This window comes from Osmerus mordax, chromosome 6 (assembly GCF_038355195.1).
Source record: "Osmerus mordax isolate fOsmMor3 chromosome 6, fOsmMor3.pri, whole genome shotgun sequence".
Taxonomy (NCBI): Eukaryota; Metazoa; Chordata; class Actinopteri; order Osmeriformes; family Osmeridae; genus Osmerus; species Osmerus mordax.
Genome location: NC_090055.1, coordinates 666,820 through 692,462, shown reverse-complemented (window position 1 = coordinate 692,462; position 25,643 = coordinate 666,820). Strand labels below are relative to the sequence as shown.

At 50.0% G+C, this 25,643-nt stretch overlaps 2 protein-coding genes across 2 annotated transcripts in view; one reads left to right on the top strand and one right to left on the bottom strand.

Annotated features, from left to right (window-relative positions):
• The window catches only part of adam22 (ADAM metallopeptidase domain 22), a 39,279-nt gene that overhangs the window by 12,265 nt on the left and 1,371 nt on the right, over positions 1-25,643 (bottom strand). Inside the window, exons 3-23 of the mRNA XM_067237309.1 lie at positions 22,780-22,935; positions 16,095-16,164; positions 15,805-15,881; positions 15,295-15,369; positions 14,926-14,997; positions 13,457-13,623; positions 12,461-12,545; positions 11,966-12,056; positions 11,793-11,844; positions 8,233-8,332; positions 8,048-8,119; positions 7,863-7,955; positions 7,680-7,760; positions 7,525-7,575; positions 7,300-7,363; positions 7,075-7,180; positions 6,683-6,802; positions 5,545-5,713; positions 5,253-5,364; positions 4,407-4,497; positions 4,278-4,331 (exon numbers count right to left, since the gene is read on the bottom strand). Of these exons, the coding sequence (XP_067093410.1) occupies positions 4,278-4,331; positions 4,407-4,497; positions 5,253-5,364; positions 5,545-5,713; positions 6,683-6,802; positions 7,075-7,180; positions 7,300-7,363; positions 7,525-7,575; positions 7,680-7,760; positions 7,863-7,955; positions 8,048-8,119; positions 8,233-8,332; positions 11,793-11,844; positions 11,966-12,056; positions 12,461-12,545; positions 13,457-13,623; positions 14,926-14,997; positions 15,295-15,369; positions 15,805-15,881; positions 16,095-16,164; positions 22,780-22,935 (1,958 nt within the window). The remainder of the gene's footprint in view (positions 1-4,277; positions 4,332-4,406; positions 4,498-5,252; positions 5,365-5,544; positions 5,714-6,682; positions 6,803-7,074; positions 7,181-7,299; positions 7,364-7,524; positions 7,576-7,679; positions 7,761-7,862; positions 7,956-8,047; positions 8,120-8,232; positions 8,333-11,792; positions 11,845-11,965; positions 12,057-12,460; positions 12,546-13,456; positions 13,624-14,925; positions 14,998-15,294; positions 15,370-15,804; positions 15,882-16,094; positions 16,165-22,779; positions 22,936-25,643) is intronic.
• On the top strand, positions 16,407-21,125 carry cldn12 (claudin 12). Its single transcript, XM_067237894.1, has 3 exons — positions 16,407-16,506; positions 19,142-19,406; positions 19,522-21,125. The coding sequence occupies exons 2-3, from the start codon at positions 19,188-19,190 to the stop codon at positions 20,329-20,331; spliced, it is 1,029 nt and encodes a 342-aa protein (XP_067093995.1). The 5' UTR covers positions 16,407-16,506; positions 19,142-19,187; the 3' UTR covers positions 20,332-21,125.

The window sequence follows — 25,643 nt, the reverse complement described above, 5'->3', positions numbered from 1 at the left end:
ACACTGTGGTCACGTGACACAGATGATCACATGACAGTAACCCAAACATGCCAGCTCAGTGTAAGGAGCGACACTGTGGTCACGTGACACAGATGATCACATGACAGTAACCCAAACATGCCAGCTCAGTGTAAGGAGCGACACTGTGGTCACGTGACACAGATGATCACATGACAGTAACCCAAACATGCCAGCTCAGTGTAAGGAGCGACACTGTGGTCACGTGACACAGATGATCACATGACAGTAACCCAAACATGCCAGCTCAGTGTAAGGAGCGACACTGTGGTCACGTGACACAGATGATCACATGACAGTAACCCAAACATGCCAGCTCAGTGTAAGGAGCGACACTGTGGTCACGTGACACAGATGATCACATGACAGTAACCCAAACATGCCAGCTCAGTGTAAGGAGCGACACTGTGGTCACGTGACACAGATGATCACATGACAGTAACCCAAACATGCCAGCTCAGTGTAAGGAGCGACACTGTGGTCACGTGACACAGATGATCACATGACAGTAACCCAAACATGCCAGCTCAGTGTAAGGAGCGACACTGTGGTCACGTGACACAGATGATCACATGACAGTAACCCAAACATGCCAGCTCAGTGTAAGGAGCGACACTGTGGTCACGTGACACAGATGATCACATGACAGTAACCCAAACATGCCAGCTCAGTGTAAGGAGCGACACTGTGGTCACGTGACACAGATGATCACATGACAGTAACCCAAACATGCCAGCTCAGTGTAAGGAGCGACACTGTGGTCACGTGACACAGATGATCACATGACAGTAACCCAAACATGCCAGCTCAGTGTAAGGAGCGACACTGTGGTCACGTGACACAGATGATCACATGACAGTAACCCAAACATGCCAGCTCAGTGTAAGGAGCGACACTGTGGTCACGTGACACAGATGATCACATGACAGTAACCCAAACATGCCAGCTCAGTGTAAGGAGCGACACTGTGGTCACGTGACACAGATGATCACATGACAGTAACCCAAACATGCCAGCTCAGTGTAAGGAGCGACACTGTGGTCACGTGACACAGATGATCACATGACAGTAACCCAAACATGCCAGCTCAGTGTAAGGAGCGACACTGTGGTCACGTGACACAGATGATCACATGACAGTAACCCAAACATGCCAGCTCAGTGTAAGGAGCGACACTGTGGTCACGTGACACAGATGATCACATGACAGTAACCCAAACATGCCAGCTCAGTGTAAGGAGCGACACTGTGGTCACGTGACACAGATGATCACATGACAGTAACCCAAACATGCCAGCTCAGTGTAAGGAGCGACACTGTGGTCACGTGACACAGATGATCACATGACAGTAACCCAAACATGCCAGCTCAGTGTAAGGAGCGACACTGTGGTCACGTGACACAGATGATCACATGACAGTAACCCAAACATGCCAGCTCAGTGTAAGGAGCGACACTGTGGTCACGTGACACAGATGATCACATGACAGTAACCCAAACATGCCAGCTCAGTGTAAGGAGCGACACTGTGGTCACGTGACACAGATGATCACATGACAGTAACCCAAACATGCCAGCTCAGTGTAAGGAGCGACACTGTGGTCACGTGACACAGATGATCACATGACAGTAACCCAAACATGCCAGCTCAGTGTAAGGAGCGACACTGTGGTCACGTGACACAGATGATCACATGACAGTAACCCAAACATGCCAGCTCAGTGTAAGGAGCGACACTGTGGTCACGTGACACAGATGATCACATGACAGTAACCCAAACATGCCAGCTCAGTGTAAGGAGCGACACTGTGGTCACGTGACACAGATGATCACATGACAGTAACCCAAACATGCCAGCTCAGTGTAAGGAGCGACACTGTGGTCACGTGACACAGATGATCACATGACAGTAACCCAAACATGCCAGCTCAGTGTAAGGAGCGACACTGTGGTCACGTGACACAGATGATCACATGACAGTAACCCAAACATGCCAGCTCAGTGTAAGGAGCGACACTGTGGTCACGTGACACAGATGATCACATGACAGTAACCCAAACATGCCAGCTCAGTGTAAGGAGCGACACTGTGGTCACGTGACACAGATGATCACATGACAGTAACCCAAACATGCCAGCTCAGTGTAAGGAGCGACACTGTGGTCACGTGACACAGATGATCACATGACAGTAACCCAAACATGCCAGCTCAGTGTAAGGAGCGACACTGTGGTCACGTGACACAGATGATCACATGACAGTAACCCAAACATGCCAGCTCAGTGTAAGGAGCGACACTGTGGTCACGTGACACAGATGATCACATGACAGTAACCCAAACATGCCAGCTCAGTGTAAGGAGCGACACTGTGGTCACGTGACACAGATGATCACATGACAGTAACCCAAACATGCCAGCTCAGTGTAAGGAGCGACACTGTGGTCACGTGACACAGATGATCACATGACAGTAACCCAAACATGCCAGCTCAGTGTAAGGAGCGACACTGTGGTCACGTGACACAGATGATCACATGACAGTAACCCAAACATGCCAGCTCAGTGTAAGGAGCGACACTGTGGTCACGTGACACAGATGATCACATGACAGTAACCCAAACATGCCAGCTCAGTGTAAGGAGCGACACTGTGGTCACGTGACACAGATGATCACATGACAGTAACCCAAACATGCCAGCTCAGTGTAAGGAGCGACACTGTGGTCACGTGACACAGATGATCACATGACAGTAACCCAAACATGCCAGCTCAGTGTAAGGAGCGACACTGTGGTCACGTGACACAGATGATCACATGACAGTAACCCAAACATGCCAGCTCAGTGTAAGGAGCGACACTGTGGTCACGTGACACAGATGATCACATGACAGTAACCCAAACATGCCAGCTCAGTGTAAGGAGCGACACTGTGGTCACGTGACACAGATGATCACATGACAGTAACCCAAACATGCCAGCTCAGTGTAAGGAGCGACACTGTGGTCACGTGACACAGATGATCACATGACAGTAACCCAAACATGCCAGCTCAGTGTAAGGAGCGACACTGTGGTCACGTGACACAGATGATCACATGACAGTAACCCAAACATGCCAGCTCAGTGTAAGGAGCGACACTGTGGTCACGTGACACAGATGATCACATGACAGTAACCCAAACATGCCAGCTCAGTGTAAGGAGCGACACTGTGGTCACGTGACACAGATGATCACATGACAGTAACCCAAACATGCCAGCTCAGTGTAAGGAGCGACACTGTGGTCACGTGACACAGATGATCACATGACAGTAACCCAAACATGCCAGCTCAGTGTAAGGAGCGACACTGTGGTCACGTGACACAGATGATCACATGACAGTAACCCAAACATGCCAGCTCAGTGTAAGGAGCGACACTGTGGTCACGTGACACAGATGATCACATGACAGTAACCCAAACATGCCAGCTCAGTGTAAGGAGCGACACTGTGGTCACGTGACACAGATGATCACATGACAGTAACCCAAACATGCCAGCTCAGTGTAAGGAGCGACACTGTGGTCACGTGACACAGATGATCACATGACAGTAACCCAAACATGCCAGCTCAGTGTAAGGAGCGACACTGTGGTCACGTGACACAGATGATCACATGACAGTAACCCAAACATGCCAGCTCAGTGTAAGGAGCGACACTGTGGTCACGTGACACAGATGATCACATGACAGTAACCCAAACATGCCAGCTCAGTGTAAGGAGCGACACTGTGGTCACGTGACACAGATGATCACATGACAGTAACCCAAACATGCCAGCTCAGTGTAAGGAGCGACACTGTGGTCACGTGACACAGATGATCACATGACAGTAACCCAAACATGCCAGCTCAGTGTAAGGAGCGACACTGTGGTCACGTGACACAGATGATCACATGACAGTAACCCAAACATGCCAGCTCAGTGTAAGGAGCGACACTGTGGTCACGTGACACAGATGATCACATGACAGTAACCCAAACATGCCAGCTCAGTGTAAGGAGCGACACTGTGGTCACGTGACACAGATGATCACATGACAGTAACCCAAACATGCCAGCTCAGTGTAAGGAGCGACACTGTGGTCACGTGACACAGATGATCACATGACAGTAACCCAAACATGCCAGCTCAGTGTAAGGAGCGACACTGTGGTCACGTGACACAGATGATCACATGACAGTAACCCAAACATGTAAAGCTGAGGAAGTAAGGGAACCAACCGGCAGAATCTCCTGTGCACCTCTGACTCTGCGTAGCATCTCTGTCTGTAGCTCCTGCAGGGGAGGAAGAGGGTCAGCACCTTCCCTGAGGCCCAGCACTCACGTCCTCTCAGAAAGACAGATACTCACTTGTAGCCCCAGGCAGTGAAGGCCAGCACCACAGCCAGGAAGATGATGGAACCAACGATGGCCCCGATAATGATGTTTGTGCTGGTGATACCTGAGAGAGAGAGAGAGAGAGAGAGAGAGAGAGAGAGAGGTAGAGAGGAAGAGAGAGAGGAAAGGAGAGGGCGCAAGCAAGAAAGTGGTGCAGAGAAGGGATTGGCGAGGTATATGTTTGTGTAAAATGTATTTAAGATAACAGTAGTTGGGAGGCAATGCATACTCTGGAAGGGTGCAGTTAGAAGACATCACACACTGACCACATCACACTGAGATACAGGTCTGACAGAAGGAGAAGGTCCACACAGTTACAGGGATATGCTGTATTTAGGTCACACTACAAAACTACATTGCCAGGGACAATGGCAGTCAAAAGATCTTGCAGTCAATCTTTATAGAATGCTCAACTCTAACTCAACAAGATTCAAAACAAGGACAGTTCTGAAGTGTGTTGAGTAACACAGGGTGTGCGAGAAGGAGGAGGAAATGACATCACAGACAGGACAAAACACAACGAGGAGGAACTCAAATCTGACCTCAGCGTCCGTCATGACATGAGCCTGTCGACAAAGAATGAGTGAAAAGAATGACAAACAAAAAAATGACTTACGCAACTTTCTAAAGAACCCAGGTGACCGAAAGCATAAAGAGACCAGGAACGGTTTGTGAAAGAAATAAAAATCTTGACGTGTCTAAGTAACATAAACAATGGATCTGACCAGGTAGAGGAGGGGGTGGAGAAGGAGGGATGGATAGAGATGGATAGAGGGATGGAGAGAGAGAAGGAGAGGAAGGGTGAGGAGAGAGGCCTACCTGTAGCAGAGGGGGTGGGACCCACCACCAGGTAGCTGAGGGGAGAGGTGGAGTTACAGTCCTCCCCAGCCCAGCCCAGGTGACACACACACTTTAGCTCATTACTGCAGATCTGAAACACACACACACACACCCTCAGAGAGTGGGTAGGGTGACCATGTAGGTGAGGTGATCGTGCACTAAGTGCATATTTGTGCATGTGCACATGAACAACTGTGTCTTTATGCATGCATGCATGATTGTGTGTGTGTGAATGGGAGTCTGTTGTGTGAATGTGTGTGTGCTTCCGTACCCCGTGTCCAGAACAGATGATCTTGTCGCTGGTCCCAGGACAGGTGCTGAAGTTGAACTGCTGCACAGGGAGGCACCTGTGGCTGAAGCACATCCTGTCTGACCCACAGGCCGTGCCATCCTCCACGTAGCCCAGGTCACCGTCACCGTCGATCATCACATGCCCCCCGCTGGCGGGCAGGGAGAGAACAGGGGGACATTAGGGATGGGGGGCTCAGATCTAGGTCACACTTACAGACCGACACCGTAGTCTGCCAGTCCCCTCTCATCCTCCATCAGCTTCACCTGAGGACTACGCTCAGTTTGTGTCTGTGTCTTGGTTGTCGTGTGGCAAATGTAAGTTTAGATTTCTCCATTTTCGGAACTTGTTAATAACACACCAACCAAAGGAGCAGAGTTGAGCAGAATGTAGAGAGATAGAGAGAAATAATAAAAGTGAGGAGATGAAGAAAGATTTTGATGGAGGGAAACATGGAGCTTCAGACCAGAGGCTGTCTCTGTGAGGCTGTATCTGTGAGGCTGTATCTGTGAGGCTGTCTCTGTGAGGCTGTCTCTGTGAGGCTGTCTCTGTGAGGCTGTATCTGTGAGGCTGTCTCTGTGAGGCAGTCTCTGTGAGGCTGTATCTGTGAGGCTGTATCTGTGAGGCTGTATCTGTGAGGCTGTATCTGTGAGGCTGTCTCTGTGAGGCTGTATCTGTGAGGCTGTCTCTGTGAGGCTGTATCTGTGAGGCTGTCTCTGTGAGGCAGTCTCTGTGAGGCTGTATCTGTGAGGCTGTATCTGTGAGGCTGTCTCTGTGAGGCTGTATCTGTGAGGCTGTCTCTGTGAGGCTGTATCTGTGAGGCTGTCTCTGTGAGGCTGTCTCTGTGAGGCTGTCTCTGTGAGGCTGTCTCTGTGAGGCTGTATCTGTGAGGCTGTCTCTGTGAGGCTGTATCTGTGAGGCTGTATCTGTGAGGCTGTCTCTGTGCATAGGTGACTGTTTTGACAAACAAACCTTCCAAACAATTTGTTTGATTCCCAGATTTGATACGTGAGTTGAAGTAGGTGAAAAACTGATTTACAATAGAAACACAAGAGCCTCTCCTGGTATATGTAAATGGGCGTGTGTGTATATGTGTGTGCGTGTGAGCACTGGTGAGTACCTGCAGTCGAGGGAAGCGCTGTGCTGGGCCACAGAGAAGGACGTCAGGCCCCCCTGCAGCTCCCCCAGCCGGGGCGCCGGGGAGATGTTGGAGCACAGCAGGTACCCACAATGCACGTCTCTGAAGGTGAAGGTGTGGAGGGGGAAGTCATGTGACGTCATGTGTCCAATCAGGGACCATTAGCACTGCCCCTCCCCTGTATCTTCTTATGTCGTCTGATATGCAGTACCCCAGTAGCCACAACAAACATTATTATCTTATTAAAGTAACAATATACTAAGAATATCCTCTTAAAATCTCTGATCAGATGATGGTGGGCTCTGGAGGTACCCGTGAGGACCCACTCCTGGGTCAGAGGGGGTCTGGGGGTCCTGTCTAACGAGAGCTCTTACTGCTTGTTACACTGGATCCAGGTGTCCTTGTCCTTCCCACAGTTGCCCTTCTCCGTGCCCTCGATGTTCAGCTTCTCGTAGCAGAACTTGTCTGCTGCCGTTGCCTCTGAGGGAGTCACAACACCAGCAGACGTTGGTTAGTCACCACGGTGATCAGAACACAGCAGAAGTGAACCTACTATGGTCTTACGTCTACACAGAGAGAACTTTTAAGGTTTCACTCACTCTCGCCCCAGATGTATTTGCACTGTCTATCTTTGGTCTTGCACCTCCCGTTGAAGCAACGGCCCTGGAGAGAGAGAGAGAAAGAGATACAGAGAGAGACAGAGATAGAGAGAAAGAGACAGAGAGAGGAAAAAGGAACAATAGAGTGCAATTTATAGATATATAGAGAGAGAAATAGAGAAGGAGACAGAGAGAGAGGGAAGGAAGAAGAGAGAGAGATCTTACCTGGTCCTTTTCACAGCTGTAGCCGTCCATCTTGTGCACATTCGGGGGGCACTGACAACAAAACACTGTGTTAAGAACATGGTCACAGGATTCCTCAGGTTGTCATGGGGATCCTGTGGCTTTGAGGAAGCGGGTGTGAGAGAGAGCGCCCTCACCTGGCTGGAGTTCCCGGTGCAGTTCTCTGGGATGTCACAATCATTCACCGCCTCCCGGCACACCACACCCATGTACTCCATCTGCACACACATACCATGCCAAACAGTTCAAACACGGTGAGTGTGTGTGTTTATGTGTGTGTGTGTTTATGTGTGTGTGTGTGCGCGCGGGCTCAGCTGTACCTGACAGTTGTTGCAGCAGAGTCCGTCGCTACACTTGGAGCCGTGGGTGAGGGTGCACTGTTTACAGCAGCTGTCTCCCTCCCTGACACACTCCTATCAGACGGAGAGAGGATGCACACGTTTCACACACGCTCACCGTGACTGTGGATCAACAGAACCACACTGAGCGTGTCCGGCCAGCTCACCGCAGGGCTCCCACAGTCACACTCCTCCCCCGGCTCCACAAAGCCGTTCCCACACTCTGGAGGATCTAACAGCTGGAGACAGGAAACAGGAAGTAGGAGGACCCTTATTAGGGTTTGGTGAAAGACAGGGTTTTGGTTGAGCGTGTCTGTGTGTGTGTGTGTGTGTGTCTGTGTGGAGCACCAACCTTCAAAGGCTTGTTGAACAGACAGGCTCCACCTCCACTGTTGAGGAAGTTGTGGTATTCCTCCACGTTGCAGTCAGAGAACCTCTTAGGCAGGTAGAAGCTGTTCAACACAAGCACAGCATTACAGCTCTGCTGTCAGGCTCAGACAGGACTGCTGTCAGGCTCAGACAGGACTGCTGTCAGGCTCAGACAGGACTGCTGTCAGGCTCAGACAGGACTGCTGTCAGGCTCAGACAGCTCTGCTGTCAGGCTCAGACAGGACTGCTGTCAGGCTCAGACAGGACTGCTGTCAGGCTCAGACAGCTCTGCTGTCAGGCTCAGACAGGACTGCTGTCAGGCTCAGACAGCTCTGCTGTCAGGCTCAGACAGGACTGCTGTCAGGCTCAGACAGGACTGCTGTCAGGCTCAGACAGGACTACCTGCTCAGCAGCAGGAAGGTTGCTGCTGCATAACAGCAACCTCATATGTGCCCATGAACACACACACACACACACAGAGCATGAACACACACACATACAGAGCATGAACACACAAACACTTTTTAGCTTGTTTATAGCTAGTCAGAAATTGTGACAATCCAATGACTATAGGAGTTTCTATGACTATACGCACTTAGTACTATGTAAACCAATCCAAAGGGAAACACCCACTAGGTATATTCATGTACACAACATATCAAAACACAATACAATCAATTGCTTTAAAGGTATGTATATATGCATCACTAGGTCAGGTCTGTTGAGGTGGTTGCTGACATTGAGGCAGGTCGGTCTACAGTGAGGCAGGTCGGTCTGCAGTGAGGCAGGTCGGTCTGCATTGAGGCAGGTCGGTCTGCAGTGAGGCAGGTCGGTCTGCAGTGAGGCAGGTCGGTCTGCAGTGAGGCAGGTCGGTCTGCAGTGAGGCAGGTCGGTCTGCAGTGAGGCAGGTCGGTCTGCAGTGAGGCAGGTCGTCTGCATCCTGACCTGCTGATTCAACAGTGAAACTCTTTCTTTTCTGTTGGTGAAGTTGAGTCATTTAAAATAATGGAGCACTTGGAACACTCAATCTTAAAGGTCAATTTCTGGAGGGGCAGTAGACTGTACGCTCTCAATCAGAGGGCTTGTGTTTCCAGTATGGAATTTATTTCCCGTGCAACTTATTGTCCCCATAAAAGCTGTTTCTGCAATCAGGACTGAAATTCTGAATGGTCCTCTACGGTGTTGTTACCTCTAATGCTAATAACATACAAACATCCACATTTAAGTGGCTCTGTTGGCGCTCTGTCAATCAGCACTAGCACTAGAAACACAATAGAGAATTACACTGCAGCTTCAGAAGGTGGGGGGGGCAGACCAGCAGTCTACTTATCCCTACAACGTTGATGACAAATAATCAATGGATACAATACAACAGGGTTTCCATTGTGATGGATGGACAAGGTTTCTGTAACAAAAACGCAAGAACTCAAAACATCTTGATTCAGTGATTCACTATTGACCCTATTGTACAGCAGGGTATTACAATATTCTGTCAAAGAGAGAATATTATTAAACCTTCGTCTGAACCCTAGTAGAATCCTAGTAGAACCCACCACATCTAACTTGGTGACCTGCAACCCACCCAAGCCCCTGCCACACGCACACACAAACATACACGCACGTACACACAGAACACACACACATCCCTGCAGAAAGAAGCGGCCCCAGTAGTTTCAGTGTTTGATCAGACATGCATGCATTGAGAGGAAAGAAGACAGTGATCGGCTCATTGAATACAAGTGTCTGAAATACCATTGACTTCTGGTTAGAGAAAGGGATTCTGGGTAACGGCTGTGGTCGAGCTCACTGCCCAATCACGCCTCATACTACAGTCAGCTGAGGAGGTCTGGTAACTACGGTAACCCCAACCCCAGGACCTGGAGGTAGACTCTCTGGGTCTTTATGTGTTGTGGTGCTATAGGGGCGCTCTGGAGCGCTCTGGGCGCTCTGGGGCGCTCTGGGGCGCTCTGGGGCGCAGAGATGTGAAGTACAGGACTATCAGGGATGAGAATGACATTGCAGACTGTATCAATCGGTTCGGGATGGAAGAGGTCATGATGCGCATGACACACAGAGAAGGATGATCCCCTTGGTTATCATAACAACAGAGCAATCTGCTGGTGTAAAAGTGTTCAGCAATTGACATCAGCCCAAAACTTGAACCTATATAAAATACATATGAAAGTTTACAGAAAATATGTACCAAAAAATACAGCCAACCCTTCTGAATGCATCAGGCTGTATTTTTCCTTATTGTTTGAATAAGTCGAAGCTAAGGCGGGACACTGCCTCAGAGGCAGCGATGCTATTGGATGATATGGTTGAAAGGTTGTGATGACTGACAACCCTTCCAGGCAGCTGATTGGTTCAAATCGCACGAGCACAGTGTTCCAGCCAAGATAGTGCTCACCTGCTGTCCCGTTAGGGATGAGGGGGGTAAACACACTCACACAGGAAGAGAACACACACCACACACACACCCACACCAAAACACACAAAGTCTAAACCATATATAGACACACACAGGCACACACACACACACACACACACACACACACAGACACACACACACACACACACACACACACACAGGCACACACACACACACACACACACACACAGACACACACACACACACACACACACACACAGACACACACACACACACACACACACACACACACAGACACACACACACACACACACACACACACACACACACACACACAGACACACACACACACACACAGGCACACAGCAAAGCAAGGCTGCACATAGATTTGCACACACAAACACACACACGCACATATTACATGTAAAGAAAAATATCACAGAATAGTACCACACAACAAATCCAAAGGCAGAACAAGACATAACACTGGACCTTTTCCTCCAGGTAACAGAACAGGAACATACCAAACATTAGACCTACTCAGGGGTGCAGGTCATTAAGACTCCAGTACCAGACTGGATATGGACGACCCCCCTCTTGGAGATAGTAATGGTGCAGTCCATAATAGATGTTGCCTGAGTGCTTGATCTAAATCACTGAGCTGGAAGGACTCATGCTGGTAATAGACAATAGTCTGTACTGCCACCTAGTGGTGATACCACTGACATACACTTAAGAGGATTCTCACCAGATAGACTTTGTTCATGAGGGCTAAAACCTGGTTTGTTTCTCAAAGAAAGACTCTTTAAGAAGACTCTCTTCTTAAAGTCATACTGGAGAGGACAAAAGTACTCAATGTGTTTGTTTTGGAAGTTATGGGGAGTTAGTTTGTGGTGCAAGGGTTAGAGGTTCCAGGCTGTACATGCGTACCCTGGAGCAGGACCAGACTAACGTTTTCTGAGATAGTCACTGAGCTCTGCGGTGCTTTATGCTTCATCATGTTCCTGTCGTCCCGAGAACAGCCTGAGACAACACACACGAAGATGCTGCTTGGCCACAGATCAGGAGAAGAAGAGAGACACGTGGGAGGCTGCAGGAGAGGGTGTGGCTATAGAGGACAGGGAGGATCATGTGCTTCAGGAGAGACTTACCCAACATCATCCATGATACAGCCAGACCAACGGTCATCACACTTGCACTCGCCTGTGGAAAATCACACAAAATCACACATGGCAAAAGTGTGTGTGTGTGTGTGTGTGTGTGTGTGTGTGTGTGTGTGTGTGTGTGTGTGTGTGTGTGTGTGAGAGAGAAGTAGGTACTTTACCATTAAGGATCCTTTTCTTGTCTGAGAAGATGCCAACATTCTGCCCAAGCGACTGGGCAAGGGTTATGGCCATCTCATCTGTCTTGCCGTACTGAGAGAGGCAGAGAAGGAGGTTAGAGAGGCAGAGGAGGAGGTTAGAGAGGCAGAGAAGGAGGTTAGAGAGGCAGAGGAGGAGGTTAGAGAAGCAGAGGAGGAGGTTAGAGAGGCAGAGGAGGTTAGAGGCAGAGGAGGAGGTTAGAGAGGCAGAGGAGGTTAGAGGCAGAGGAGGAGGTTAGAGAGGCAGAGGAGGAGGTTAGAGAAGCAGAGGAGGAGGTTAGAGAGGCAGAGGAGGAGGTTAGAGAGGCAGAGGAGGTTAGAGGCAGAGGAGGAGGTTAAAGAGGCAGAGGAGGTTAGAGGCAGAGGAGGTTAGAGAGGCAGGCCCAGCATGAAGGCTACTGGTTCAGTAATAAGATGGTAGTAATAATAATTTGGATGGAGTGAGATTTAGGGGCGTACCTCGTTGACTCCTCCCCCTTTTGTCAGGGAGCAGACTCCGCCCATATAGGAAGCCCCACCCCAGCTGCTATGGAAACGATTCCCACTGATGAAAAGAGAAAAACAGATTAAAACCGAACAAACGTGAGTTCCTGAGACGTGCTGGACATGTCCACAGACGTGAGGGGAGCCTGGGGGCCTGGGGCCGGGGAGCCTGGGGGCCTGGGGGCCGGGGAGCCTGGGGCCGGGGAGCCTGGGGGCCTGGGGCCGGGGAGCCTGGGGGCCTGGGGGCCGGGGAGCCTGGGGCCTGGGGGCCGGGGAGCCTGGGGCCTGGGGCCGGGGAGCCTGGGGGCCTGGGGCCGGGGAGCCTGGGGGCCGGGGAGCCTGGGAGCCTGGGGGCCTGGGGCCGGGGAGCCTGGGGCCTGGGGCCGGGGAGCCTGGGGGCCTGGGGGCCTGGGGGCCTGGGAGCCTGGGGGCCTGGGAGCCTGGGGGCCTGGGGCCGGGGAGCCTGGGGGCCTGGGGGCCTGGGGGCCTGGGAGCCTGGGGGCCTGGGAGCCTGGGGGCCTGGGGGCCTGGGGCCTGGGGCCGGGGAGCCTGGGAGCCTGGGGCCGGGGAGCCTGGGAGCCTGGGGGCCTGGGGGCCTGGGGGCCTGGGGCCGGGGAGCCTGGGGGCCTGGGGCCGGGGAGCCTGGGAGCCTGGGGGCCTGGGAGCCTGGGGGCCTGGGGCCGGGGAGCCTGGGGGCCTGGGGCCGGGGAGCCTGGGGGCCTGGGGGCCTGGGGCCTGGGGCCGGGGAGCCTGGGGGCCTGGGGCCGGGGAGCCTGGGGGCCTGGGGGCCTGGGGGCCTGGGGGCCTGGGGGCCTGGGGGCCGGGGAGCCTGGGGGCCTGGGGGCCTGGGGGCCTGGGGGCCTGGGGGCCGGGGAGCCTGGGGGCCTGGGGCCGGGGAGCCTGGGGGCCTGGGGCCTGGGGGCCTGGGAGCCTGGGGGCCTGGGGGCCTGGGGGCCTGGGGGCCACACTCACGAGAACAGGTGCACAGAGTCACACTTCTCCTTGATGAAATCTCGCCGGTACTTCATGAACTCCCTCAGCGTCACCATGGGGTCGTCGTCGATGTTGAACCTGTTGTCGGCCGCCCACGTTTCCATGGCGACGAGCACGATGCGAGTGTTCAGCTGCTCCTTGAAGATCTGGTGGGAGGGAGTCACGAACATCAGTCAGCACACAAGGTGACCGTCCAGTAGAGACCGTCCAGTAGAGACCGTCCAGTGGAGACCGTCCAGTAGAGACCGTCCAGTAGAGACCATCCAGTGGAGAACGCCCAGGAAGGTCTCCTACAGGACGTTTCCCACTTCTCCTGAAGTGAACTAACATCCCAGACATCAGAGACTCGTGACTACACATCATAACAGTGGGACAGTTTATCTTGGACTCGGGTTGAGACAGGGGAGGAGGGTGCAGGGTCAGGGGAGAGGGTGCAGGGTCAGGGGAGAGGGTGCAGGGTCAGGGGAGAGGGTGCAGGGTCAGGGGAGACGGTGCAGGGTCAGGGGAGAGGGTGCAGGGTCAGGGGAGAGGGTGCAGGGTCAGGGGAGGAGGGTGCAGGGTCAGGGGAGAGGGTGCAGGGTCAGGGGAGACGGTGCAGGGTCAGGGGAGAGGGTGCAGGGTCAGGGGAGACGGTGCAGGGTCAGGGGAGACGGTGCAGGGTCAGGGGAGAGGGTGCAGGGTCAGGGGAGGAGAGTGCAGGGTCAGGGGAGGAGGGTGCAGGGTCAGGGGAGAGGGTGCAGGGTCAGGGGAGGAGGGTGCAGGATCAGGGGGGAGGGTGCAGGGTCAGGGGAGAGGGTGCAGGGTCAGGGGAGGAGGGTGCAGGGTCAGGGGAGGAGGGTGCAGGGTCAGGGGAGAGGGTGCAGGATCAGGGAGGAGGGTGCAGGGTCAGGGGAGAGGGTGCAGGGTCAGGGGAGGAGGGTGCAGGGTCAGGGGAGGAGGGTGCAGGGTCAGGGGAGGAGGGTGCAGGATCAGGGGGGAGGGTGCAGGATCAGGGGGGAGGGTGCAGGGTCAGGGGAGGAGGGTGCAGGGTCAGGGGAGGAGGGTGCAGGATCAGGGGGGAGGGTGCAGGGGCAGACTGCCTAGACACCAAGCAGCATGGAGCCCTGGAGGGAGGCAGACTAGTGTGTGTGAAGATCGATGTGTCCTCGTAAATAGCATCAGCTTCATATGATCACTAATTCTCAAGGGTACAAAAATAGACACATCCCTTTTCCTGTTTCACCAGCCTATCAGCTTACAGCAGTGACCCTACTGTTCTCTAACAAGCCTATCATATTTCAGCTGCAAAGCAGACATTTGGCGGGCAACATCGCTGGACTGCTTTCTGTCCTTGCTCTGAGCCCCCCCACCCTGAGCCTCCCCGCCCTCGTAGCTGTCAACGCCAGTCCCTGGAAGTGGTCACAGCATCATAGCATGCTTTCCCAGAAGAGGATCAATACATGACTTACCATGTCAGCCATATTGACCACGGACTTAGCGTAGTTATTCGTCTGTCCGACTGAGAGCCGGTGCTTCTTATACTGAAGAGAGACACACAACACAACACTTCTTATACTGAAGAGAGACACACAACACAACACTTCTTATACTGAAGAGAGACACACAACACTTCTTATACTGAAGAGAGACACACAACACTTCTTATACTGAAGAGAGACACACAACACTTCTTATACTGAGGACGAGGAGGAAAACAACACTAACTGGATCGAATGTGTCGATGTGTAAAATGATTTGCTGAAATGGCGTGTGGCCAGGTGCATGTCCAGGGTTGAGACTTCCAGAGAAGCCGATGGGCCTGCACAGCCTCTACTCACCATCAGGTGGTCGTTGATCACCATCAGCTCAATGTATTTAGCCTCCTCTTCCACACTGTGGGACACGCCCGGGGCCTGGAACACACACAACAGCCTGTCAGCCTCAGTGGCACACACACACACACGTGAACACACACACGTGAATACACACACACACGTGAACACACACACACGTGAACACACACACACACGTGAACACACACACATGTGAACAAGCATACACAAGCTAAGAAGACATGCTCAAGACCACACCTGTAACAACATCTACAGTACTGTACATCCACACACCCTTATTCAGTAGACTGTGGGTTTATGGATGAATCCATGGATGCTCTAGCTACATGGGGTCTCTCTGGGAACTCTACAAAACGTTAGTGTGGCTCTCAGGGGCAGGAGCTTGTCAGCTGAAGACAAGCACCTCAACCTCTCATGACTCATTTCTGCTTTTTTCCTCCAGCAGCATTTCCCATGTGACAACTCGCGTACTGGTTCATGATGGGGATAACTCACCTGTCTTTTCTTCCTCCTGTGAACGACCTTTGACCCAGGAAATGGAGGGCTGGGGAAGGGGGGTTCTGGGTGCTCTCCTGGTGAACAGAGGGGAAATGATCACAGTCAGCACTCTCTATGTAGATGATGTGGATTTGATTCAGAATGACCAGAAATTCAATTAAGTTAAATACCATCAATTTTCTTTTTATTATTTAATTATTATATTCTTTAACTTACTTTTCAGTCAATATCTTTATTATTTTCCAACCAACCATATTAGATGACCAGAGCTGCGGGCAACATCTTACCATTAAGGAGGAAGTCAGCTAAACCATCCTGTCCAGACGATTTATATATCATGTGGATTTGGACGTCTTCCTACAATACACACAATGGAAGAAGAAGATCCGTTAGGACTATGTAGTACAATGAGAATGGAGGTCCAAAATACTCAAAATTAAATGTATAATCAAACAATGAAATACGTAAATGAGCAATCTGAATGGCAGAGGGCATCATGTTAGGTAGGGAAGTTGTTGTGTATCGTGAACGCGCTGATGGGGTTGTCAGTCCGCCCTTTCCCATGCTACGGGAACGCGCCTGAAACAACAACGGGAAACAGACCATCATCCTTCCCAGCGCTGAGCTAATCAACCGCAACAGGCAGGAGATGGCACCAATTTCGCTATTCTGAACACAATAGAATTGCTTTAACCAAAGGTAGGTGGTTCGATATGTATATAGAAAAGAGGACGATTTCGTTTATAGACAGTTAAGAAGCGTTTCTAAGGTATACATTTCCAATAGAAATAGAGCCGCAACAGGTTGTAGTTCCAGACGTGTTTTGCTAGCAAGCTGCTAACGTTAGCTTGTTAGCAACGAAGTCCTGACTGGAAAACTTTTTTAAGACGAACAAAAATGCCTTACTATCGAACCAGTTGGTTAGATTAGTTACTAGCTATGTATTGGTTTCATGGATTGTCTTTAACTGAGAGACGTAACGTAAAATCATGCTAGCCAGCCAACTATTTTTGCTTGTAGACTGTACAGTACTGTCTTGGTAGTAGTAGCTACTTCAGTATTGCTGGGAGTAGTTTAGAATCGTTAGAGCCATCTGATGACTTACCTAGCCACAAAAATAAGAAATACCACATTTATATTACATGGCTAAACATAAATTGTCAAACTATCTGAGAATGTCGGCTATCATATTGTCATTAGAGCGAACGTTGCTGTACGCACACGACATTAAGTATTTCCGAGGAAAAGTTGGTTAAGTTAAAAAAAACAGCCTGTTTAAGGAGAGCCTGTCCACTCCTTATTAAGCCCCATTGTACCAAATTTGGTTGCAGTTCCACCAGAGTTCCACTGGGGGTGATCGCGAGCGCAAAATGAATAGGAGTCTATGGAGCTAAACGGCTAAATTTGTCTCTTTCGCCTGATTGTCGTTGAGAAATCTCAGATTTGATTGTAGTTTGTGCATGTTAAACATGGATTATAGGTCGAAAGTTGAATGAAAGAGTACTTGTATCCTTTCGATTTCTTACAGGGTGAGTCGTTGTTGCCCATAACATGCTAGCATTCTGCTAATGAATGTTGATTGGTTAGTGAAGGACTGACTACGACCAGAGATCCCGCTTGATGGCATTCGAAGCGGAATCAGAATGTCAGAGCATTAGCAACATTAGCAACAACATTAGCAAGCCAAAATTCTTTCGAGCATGTGTATTGACAGGGAGAGCCTAACCTGTCAGCTGTGTTGTCGATGCCTCGAGAGAAAAAAGGAAGTGCCCAGAGCTCGCCGTCAAGCAGTATCTATGGTCGTACGATGTGTATGACGTAATTGACATAATAAAAGGCTTTTTAGAACAGAAAGGCGACTTTAAAAAAACTAACACCCAGCAGTGTGTATTTCTTTTGCCTCCCTTTTCGAATTCAGAATTTAAATTACGAGACAAAATATTATATCCTGAGAAACATTTTGAGGGGTATATCTCCATAGACCATTCATTCTGCACTCGCTCGTTAGCGCCCTCATATGGAACTAGAGTGGAACTGCAACCAGTTCAGAACCCGGAAGTTTCCCGAGACTGGCAGTTCTCCCCATATTAGACATTCTTTGCTTTTAATAACCAGACTTAACCCTGCAATCACGCCTTTTTTCATCGACCGATAACAGGTCGCCCTCACTGAGATCTCTCCCGGCGTTTCCATATTTAAAAAACAAAACAAGTTACATTACATTATCCATAGTAGGGAACTAATGTGACAGACAATTATTTATCTGCTAACATTAACGACTAGCTAGCAAGCTGACAATCAGATAATTGAGTACATTATAATGTAGCAAAGCTACCTAATGTTACTGCTCAAATCGATATGACGATACTACCTAGCTAGCTATAGCCAGCAACTTTTACTGTGTGAGTACTAGATCCACCTTGTCAATGTAACTCGAAACTTAGGCTAGAATCTGAACACCTTGTCCCTCTTGCTTAAAGGGCAGCAACATATAATCCTATGTACATCGTTAATTGTCATTTAGGGAAGATCGCCCATACTTGTAAAAAACTGCATTTTGTGTGAGAGAGCTAACTGCTGGCTACTGGAAGTTGTTCAAACGACTTACGCAACATGCGGAAGTGATGCGGGCAGTGAATGGTCGATGTAGCTCGAAACGTACAATTTGAACTCCTTTTCATTCTTGCTTGAAGGGCAGCAACATAGGATTATATGTACATCGTTAATTGTCATTTTGGGAAGATCACACAAACTCCTCTGAATTTTTTTTACATTTTGTGTGTGAGAACAAAGTAACAGCTAGCTACCAGAAGTTGTTGACCCGGTTTATGCAAAATTCGGAAGTAAGGCGTGCATATAGTGAATACATCATGATACTGTTTATTTTCTACTTTTTATATTTTCTACATCTTATATTTAAAACTGTATGTTTACCGTATGCACCATCCTGCCATAGTAAGTTCCTTGTTGGTGAATAAAGCTGATGACATTGGAACAGTGCCATTATAAAGCATAAACAGGCTAGACCACGGCCTATTGTCTATTGTTTTATGCACTGTAGCTTCTATAGTACGTACTTAATGTGCTCTTCCATCCATACAAAGCTGTATATGAAATGAGGACATGGCAGATATGAGGACAGCTGTACTACTGTGGTGAATAGGAGGGAGAGAGAAGAGGGCTTTTGGGGGGGGTTGAAGTTTAAACATGCTAGGCAGGTTAGCTGTAATGACTTCTGGTTCAACTGGGTTTTTAAGTACACTTGCTTGTTGTCCACTTGTCTGCCAGTAAAGAATGATAATAAATCCAACATCCTGTCTCTGCTCCGATACAGGAAGATCTGGGTTGACCACGTGACATCACTTCCTGTCCCGACAGTCATGACCTGCAGGGACATCCATGCCACCAATGCCTTCTCCTTCATCGTTGCCATAGTTTCGGTGGGAGGCATTGCCGTGGCAACCGTGATACCGCAGTGGCGTGTGACGAGACTGATCACGTTTAACAAAAACGCCAAAAACATCAGCGTGTACGACGGCCTGTGGGCCAAGTGTGTCAAACAAGATGGCTACTCCGGATGTTACTTCTATGATTCAGAGGTATAAAGAAATATTCTATCATCAATTTAGCACTGTCCAAAAAATGTAATGGCTCTTGTGTCATTTGAGATAAGTTAAGTATGAAGCATGAAGTTGTGTTCTTTGTGTCTGTTAGTGGTATTCCAAAGTGGACCAGCTGGACCTGAGGCTGCTGCAGTTCTGCCTGCCCGCAGGCCTGCTGCTCGGCTCGGTGGCTCTGCTGTTGTGCCTGGCAGGGATGTGTAAGACCTGCTGCTGCTCAGACAAGCCCGAGGCAGACATCAAGACCAGCCGCTGCCTGGTCAACAGTGCGGGCTGCCACCTGGTGGCCGGAATGTTCCTGTTCCTGGGCGGAGCAATCGCTCTGGCGCCCTCGGTGTGGTTCCTGTTCCGCACCAAGGAGATGAACGTTAAGTACGACACCATATTCTCCGACGGCTTTGCCGTCTACGTTTCCATCGGCTGCTCAGGCGGACTCATGCTCGCCGCCCTGCTGATGTTCATGTGGTACTGCATGTGTAAGAAGCTGCCTTCCCCCTTCTGGTTGCCTTTACCCAACATGCCCACCTCTCTGTCTGCCCAGCCCCTCACTGCCAACGGGTACCCCCCCTCCCCAGTCTACGGCCCCCAGGCGCCCTTCCCTCCCCAGGGCTATGCCCCCACCGTCATCGACGCCCAGCCCTACGGCCCCCTGCAGGCCTACCCCCAGACCATGGCCCCCCCCGCCCAGCCCCAGGTCTACCTGTCCCAGATCTCCGCCCCTGATGGCTATGGGTCGGAGGTGGGGGGGAACCAGGCCTACAGCTATGCTCCATCCCAGACATACGCCCCCTCGCAGGGCTACGCCCCCTCACAGGGCTACGCACCCAGCTACGCCGGCCACCGCTTCTCCAGCCGCTCACGCATGTCCGGCATCGAGATAGACATCCCCCTGCTCACTCAGTGAGAAGTTTCTAGATATATATTTATATATTATATACAGTCCCTGTCCTTATCCTCGGTCTCTCTCTCAGTGTTAATGCTTCTGCTAAGAGCTGACAGGAGAATAGTAAGATCACCCTGCAGGAGTTCAGCTGGAGCCGTCTGTCTCTGGTCACTTCCCCAGTCTGAAAGTGAAGTGCCATATGTTTGAAGCATTACTGTAGGAAGTGTCAACACTAGACAAGCTTTTGTGTGAGTGATGTCACAAGCCTTCACAACACTAAAATGGTGTAAAAATGCCACTGTGACACCGTTTTTCATTTGTTTCTGTTTAGACAAATCTACCTTATAATACTAGAACATGTAAAGCCTTCATCCTGCTGGATGACACTAGAACACCCTTTAACCTCAACTCACAAGATATAGTATACAGTTACTGATTTTTACTCACTGAATTTACTTGATTGGTGACCCAGAAGGGACCATGTCTAACTGCCTAACGTGTGCCTGTGTCCCATGCCTTTGTGTTCAATGAAGTTTTGTTTATTAATTTGTACTTTTTTAATTCCAAACAGCCATTGAACATATTGTAACTGATCCTGTGTATACTGCACTAAATTATTTAATGAGAATGAAAACTACAAACTGTTTACATTAAGAGAGATGTAGTCTAGTCCGTCTGGCTCTGTGTCGTGTTTTTGAACTTTCAGTCCCTGAACAGCTCTGGATCACTCATCACGTCTGCCTGTCTGTCTGCCTGTCTGTCTGCATGTCTGTTTCTTTTCTGTTTCTTTTTTTTACAAAATAATAAAACTTGGATTAAACTCTTCCTCCATGTCTCAGTTTCTCCAGTTGGCCACAGATGACTAATGATAATCCCAGATGTATCCACTGCCGCTAATGTACAGTGCCACATCATTAATCATCTGTTTTGCTCTGTGTTGAGAGATTGAAGGTATTAGTTTGAGCCATCTGGCTGGCTAGCATCTCAGTCAAAACACAAAAATCTTCAGATTGGATACAGGGTTACAGGGAGGTCGTCACGTGGGACTGCGGAGTCAGTTCATGTCTCCCCTGTTTCACTTAATTGATCAGTAAAATAAGTCATCGATAACCGCCAGGTCCTCCAGCAGAACTGCACAGTCTGAAAGCAGACCAGTATTATACTGCTGAAGGTCGAGACCTACACCATGAAGAAGTCCTCTAGGGCAGGTCGGCGTGACACTACTCATGAAGATCTACCCTCCAGTAGGCTGGTCAGAAAGCTGATCTTTATAATCTACCCTCCAGTAGGCTGGTCAGAAAGCTGATCTTTAGAATCTACCTTCCAGTAGGCTGGTCAGAAAGCTGATCTTTAGAATCAGGTGTGTAAATACCTTGTATCTTCAGGGACATTGATAAGTTTACTGTGGCAGGAACCTACATTGATAAGTTTACTGAGGCAGGAACCTATTCTCGTCTTGGCTACTATCCTCCTACTGTCTTGGACCACCTGCTGCACACTGCACACTTTCTCATTAGACAAGCTGACAAATGTTTTCTGTTCAATGCTGTCAGGGAAATTCAACTTCTTCCACGCTCGCACACGCAAACTGGGAGTGTGTGGTAGTAACACACAAGCAAACACTCCTGTTTACAAGTGCTGCTTTGGGAGTTCGGGAGTTGGATTGTAGTCTATCCAGTCATCTGGAGGTTAACTGAGAACAGTTACACAGTATGAACCACAAGGAGAGCATCTCCACTTCAGTTACATAGTGTCGCTCCAGGGGAAACCCAAACCATCGGGAAGGAGGAAGTCCTCATGTCATATCATCACCAATGCTAACTGAACAAGTTGCTAACTTATATGAGGGCTCAGTTGTATTCCAGCACCTTTGATGTGGTGCTCCTGAACACGGGCTCTGAGGTGGGACTGCCACCAGCTCAAATCATCCCACACGCCCACACGCCCAAACGCCCACACGCGATCAAGATCCGCTTTGATGTGAGTCTTTGATCAGAAGTAAGAGTTAAGTGGTTCGGAGCTAATCCACATCTTGTCATTTGCTCAGAGTTGATGAAGGAATTTAGAAAACTTTTTATTTTCATGTTGTATCTTTCATACAAGGGTTTGTGTTTCATGTGATGTTTTTATTCAGGAGAATCAGAGATCGTTGGATCATCCAGCCTTGGATCGCTCATGATGTAAACAACATCAGTCATGTTGAACTGTGTTCTCTCTGGTCCGGTCTTCTGTGTTTTATAATGGTTTGTTACTGTTCCCCTTTCTTAGGTGGCAACACATAAATAAATGCATGTGTGAATGTACACACACACACACACACACCACAGGGTGTGTAGTGAGCAGGATCAGGGTTCTCAACACAGATGGCCCCTCAGATGCGCCAGTACAAAGGAGAAGGGGAGGACCTTGTGTTGCCATGGGAGATAACATCGCAGATTCAAGCTGCTTGCTCATGAATATAAAGCAGGCAGGGGTGGTGTTCTTTCCACACCCAGCCTGCAACACCCTCTCCCCCCACACAAGGCCTCCGGTGCTCCAATCCTCCTCCTTCTCCTTGTCCCCAACCTGCCTGCCTCCTCCTCTCATCCTCCCCCTCTGGCCAGGCAGGTCTCGACCCTGCTGCCCCTGGCCCCCAAGACAGAATGTTGCCTTTTTCTGAGGGCTTTGAAGAGAGGAGGCTAGTGAGGAGGAAGAGAGAGGAGGCTAGTGAGGAGGAAGAGAGAGGAGGCTAGGGAGGAGGAAGAGAGAGGAGGCTAGTGAGGAGGAAGAGAGAGGAGGCTAGGGAGGAGGAAGAGAGAGGAGGCTAGTGAGGAGGAAGAGAGAGGAGGCTAGTGAGGAGGAAGAGAGAGGAGGCTAGTGAGGAGGAAGAGAGAGGAGGCTAGTGAGGAGGAAGAGAGAGGAGGCTAGGGAGGAGGAAGAGAGAGGAGGCTAGGGAGGAGGAAGAGAGAGGAGGCTAGTGAGGAGGAAGAGAGAGGAGGCTAGGGAGGAGGAAGAGAGAGGAGGCTAGTGAGGAGGAGGAGGGGGAGAGAGGAGGGGGGATGGGGAGAGAGGAGGGGGGAGGGGGAGAGAGGAGGGGGGAAGGGGAGAGAGGGGGGAGGAGGGGGAGAGAGGAGGAAGGAGGGGGAGAGAGGAGGGAGAGGGAGGAGGGGGAGGGGGAGAGAGGAGGGAGGAGGGGGAGAGAGGAGGGGGAGAGAGGGATAGGGGGCCCAGAGAGTGAAAAGCGTGTTTTCTGTCTTTTGAGTGTTGTGTAATCCTCAGTGGACCAGTAGTCACCAGAGGACTGGTCCTCATCTGTAGACCAGTAATCACCTTTAGAAAAGGACCAGGAAGCATTGGGTCAGAGACTCCGCCCACTCTTGGCTAACATCCTGCTGCTTCTAGAATTTTTTCCGCTCGGCCGGAAGAAGAGCAGATGGGTTCTCCATATGGCACAGGAGCCACGCCACCTCTCACACACACATCATATCCCAGTGTGTGTGTTCTTACAGTACCAGCATCCCAGCAGAACGGAGCACAACACCCAGTGTGCACTGGGGTCAGAGGGAGTGTGTGTGTAGCTCCAACCAGTAGATGCACGTCTGCAGGCTTTTATAAGACAACCTCCCTGCAAGTACACATGCACACACACGCACACACAAACACTGACAGCAGCTTCAAAAGAGATCATTCTCTTCATACACTCACTGGTCTCCCTTCTGTGTGTGCATAAGATAAAAGTGGCATACAATGATGCACTTAGAATCTTGTTGAAGTGTCCAAGATGGACCAGTGCTAGCCATTTGTTTGTGACGAATAATGTTACCACCTTCCATGCTGTGCTGAGGAATTTTATGTACAGATTTATGTGCCGATTAACAGAGTCAAGGAATACAATTTTAACTGCCTTAACCAACCCTGCACTTAGTGATACCAGATATACCTCCAAACTCTGGAAACACTGGAACACGCATATATACCTGTTTTAATTGTTGTGCATATGTATGAGCTATATGTATGTATGTATGTGTGTATGTTTTGTATGTTCCCCTTATGTAATATGTGGTAGTCAGTATGTCTGTATGTATTTATGTTTGTGTGTACCCCTCTTGTAATATGTTATGTGTACTTTTCTATCTGGACATTGAGTCTGCAAATAAAGTTAAATGAAAATGAAATGTGTGTATTAACGTTATATTACAGAATGAGGGGAAACACAGAAAGGGGTGTGTGTATTTGTGGGGTGTGTGGTGTGTGTGTGGTGTGTGTGTGTGGTGTGTGTGTGTGAGTTGGCATGCAGGGCACAGAGGGCACTTGATCTTTCAGCAGACATCTGTGTGTCTGTGTGACTACTCTCTGAGGATAAACTGCAAACCAAGCACACTGTCAGAGAGAAAGAGAGACAGAGAGAGGAGAGGAAGAAAAAGATATATAGAGAGAGGAAAAGAGTGAGACAGAAATAAATATATATACATAGAGAGAGAGAGAGGGGGAGAGAGAGGGGGAGAGAGAGAGAGAGAGAGAGAGAGAGAGAGGGAGGGAGGGAGGGGGGAGACACACAGAGAGAGAGAGGGAGAGAGACACACAGAGAGAGAGAGAGAGAGAGAGAGAGAGAGAGAGAGAGAGAGAAGAGAGAGAGAGAGAGAGAGAGAGAGAGAGAGGGAGAGAGAGAGAGAGAGAGAGAGAGAGAAAGAGAGAGAGAGAGAGAGGGGGAGAGAGAGAGACACAAAGAGAGAGAGAGGGAGAGAGACACAAAGAGAGAGAGAGGGAGAGAGACACTAAGAGAGAGAGAGAGAGAGAGAGAGAGAGAGAGAGAGAGAGAGAGAGAGAGAGAGAGAGAGAGAGAGAGAGACCCCCACCCAGGAGAAGGAGACCCATCAGAGGCTCTGAGCCCAGAAGCTGACAGGCAGGACTGGAGGGCAGCGGTGAGGGGCCTTGTCATGGAGCCAGGAAGCTAAAGGCTAAAAACCTAGACACATCCCTCCATCTAGCTCCATGCTAGCCGCCAGACAAACAGCTAGACACATCCCTCCATCAAGCTCCATGCTAGCCAGACAAACAGCTAGACACATCCCTCCATCAAGCTCCATGCTAGCCAGACAAACAGCTAGACACATCCCTCCATCAAGCTCCATGCTAGCCAGACAAACAGCTAGACACATCCCTCCATCAAGCTCCATGCTAGCCAGACAAACAGCTAGACACATCCCTCCATCAAGCTCCATGCTAGCCAAACAAACAGCTAGACACATCCCTCCATCAAGCTCCATGCTAGCCAGACAAACAGCTAGACATGGACAGAATCAACATCAGTCAAACAGCACTGTTTCAGCACAAACTGAAAGAAGACGACCCTG

Coding starts and splice junctions, on each gene's coding strand:
- cldn12 (XM_067237894.1), top strand. CDS start 19,188: ATGACCTGCAGGGACATCCATGCCACCAATGCCTTCTCCTTCATCGTT. Junction 19,407..19,521: donor GTTACTTCTATGATTCAGAG/GTATAAAGAAAT, acceptor TGTGTCTGTTAG/TGGTATTCCAAAGTGGACCA.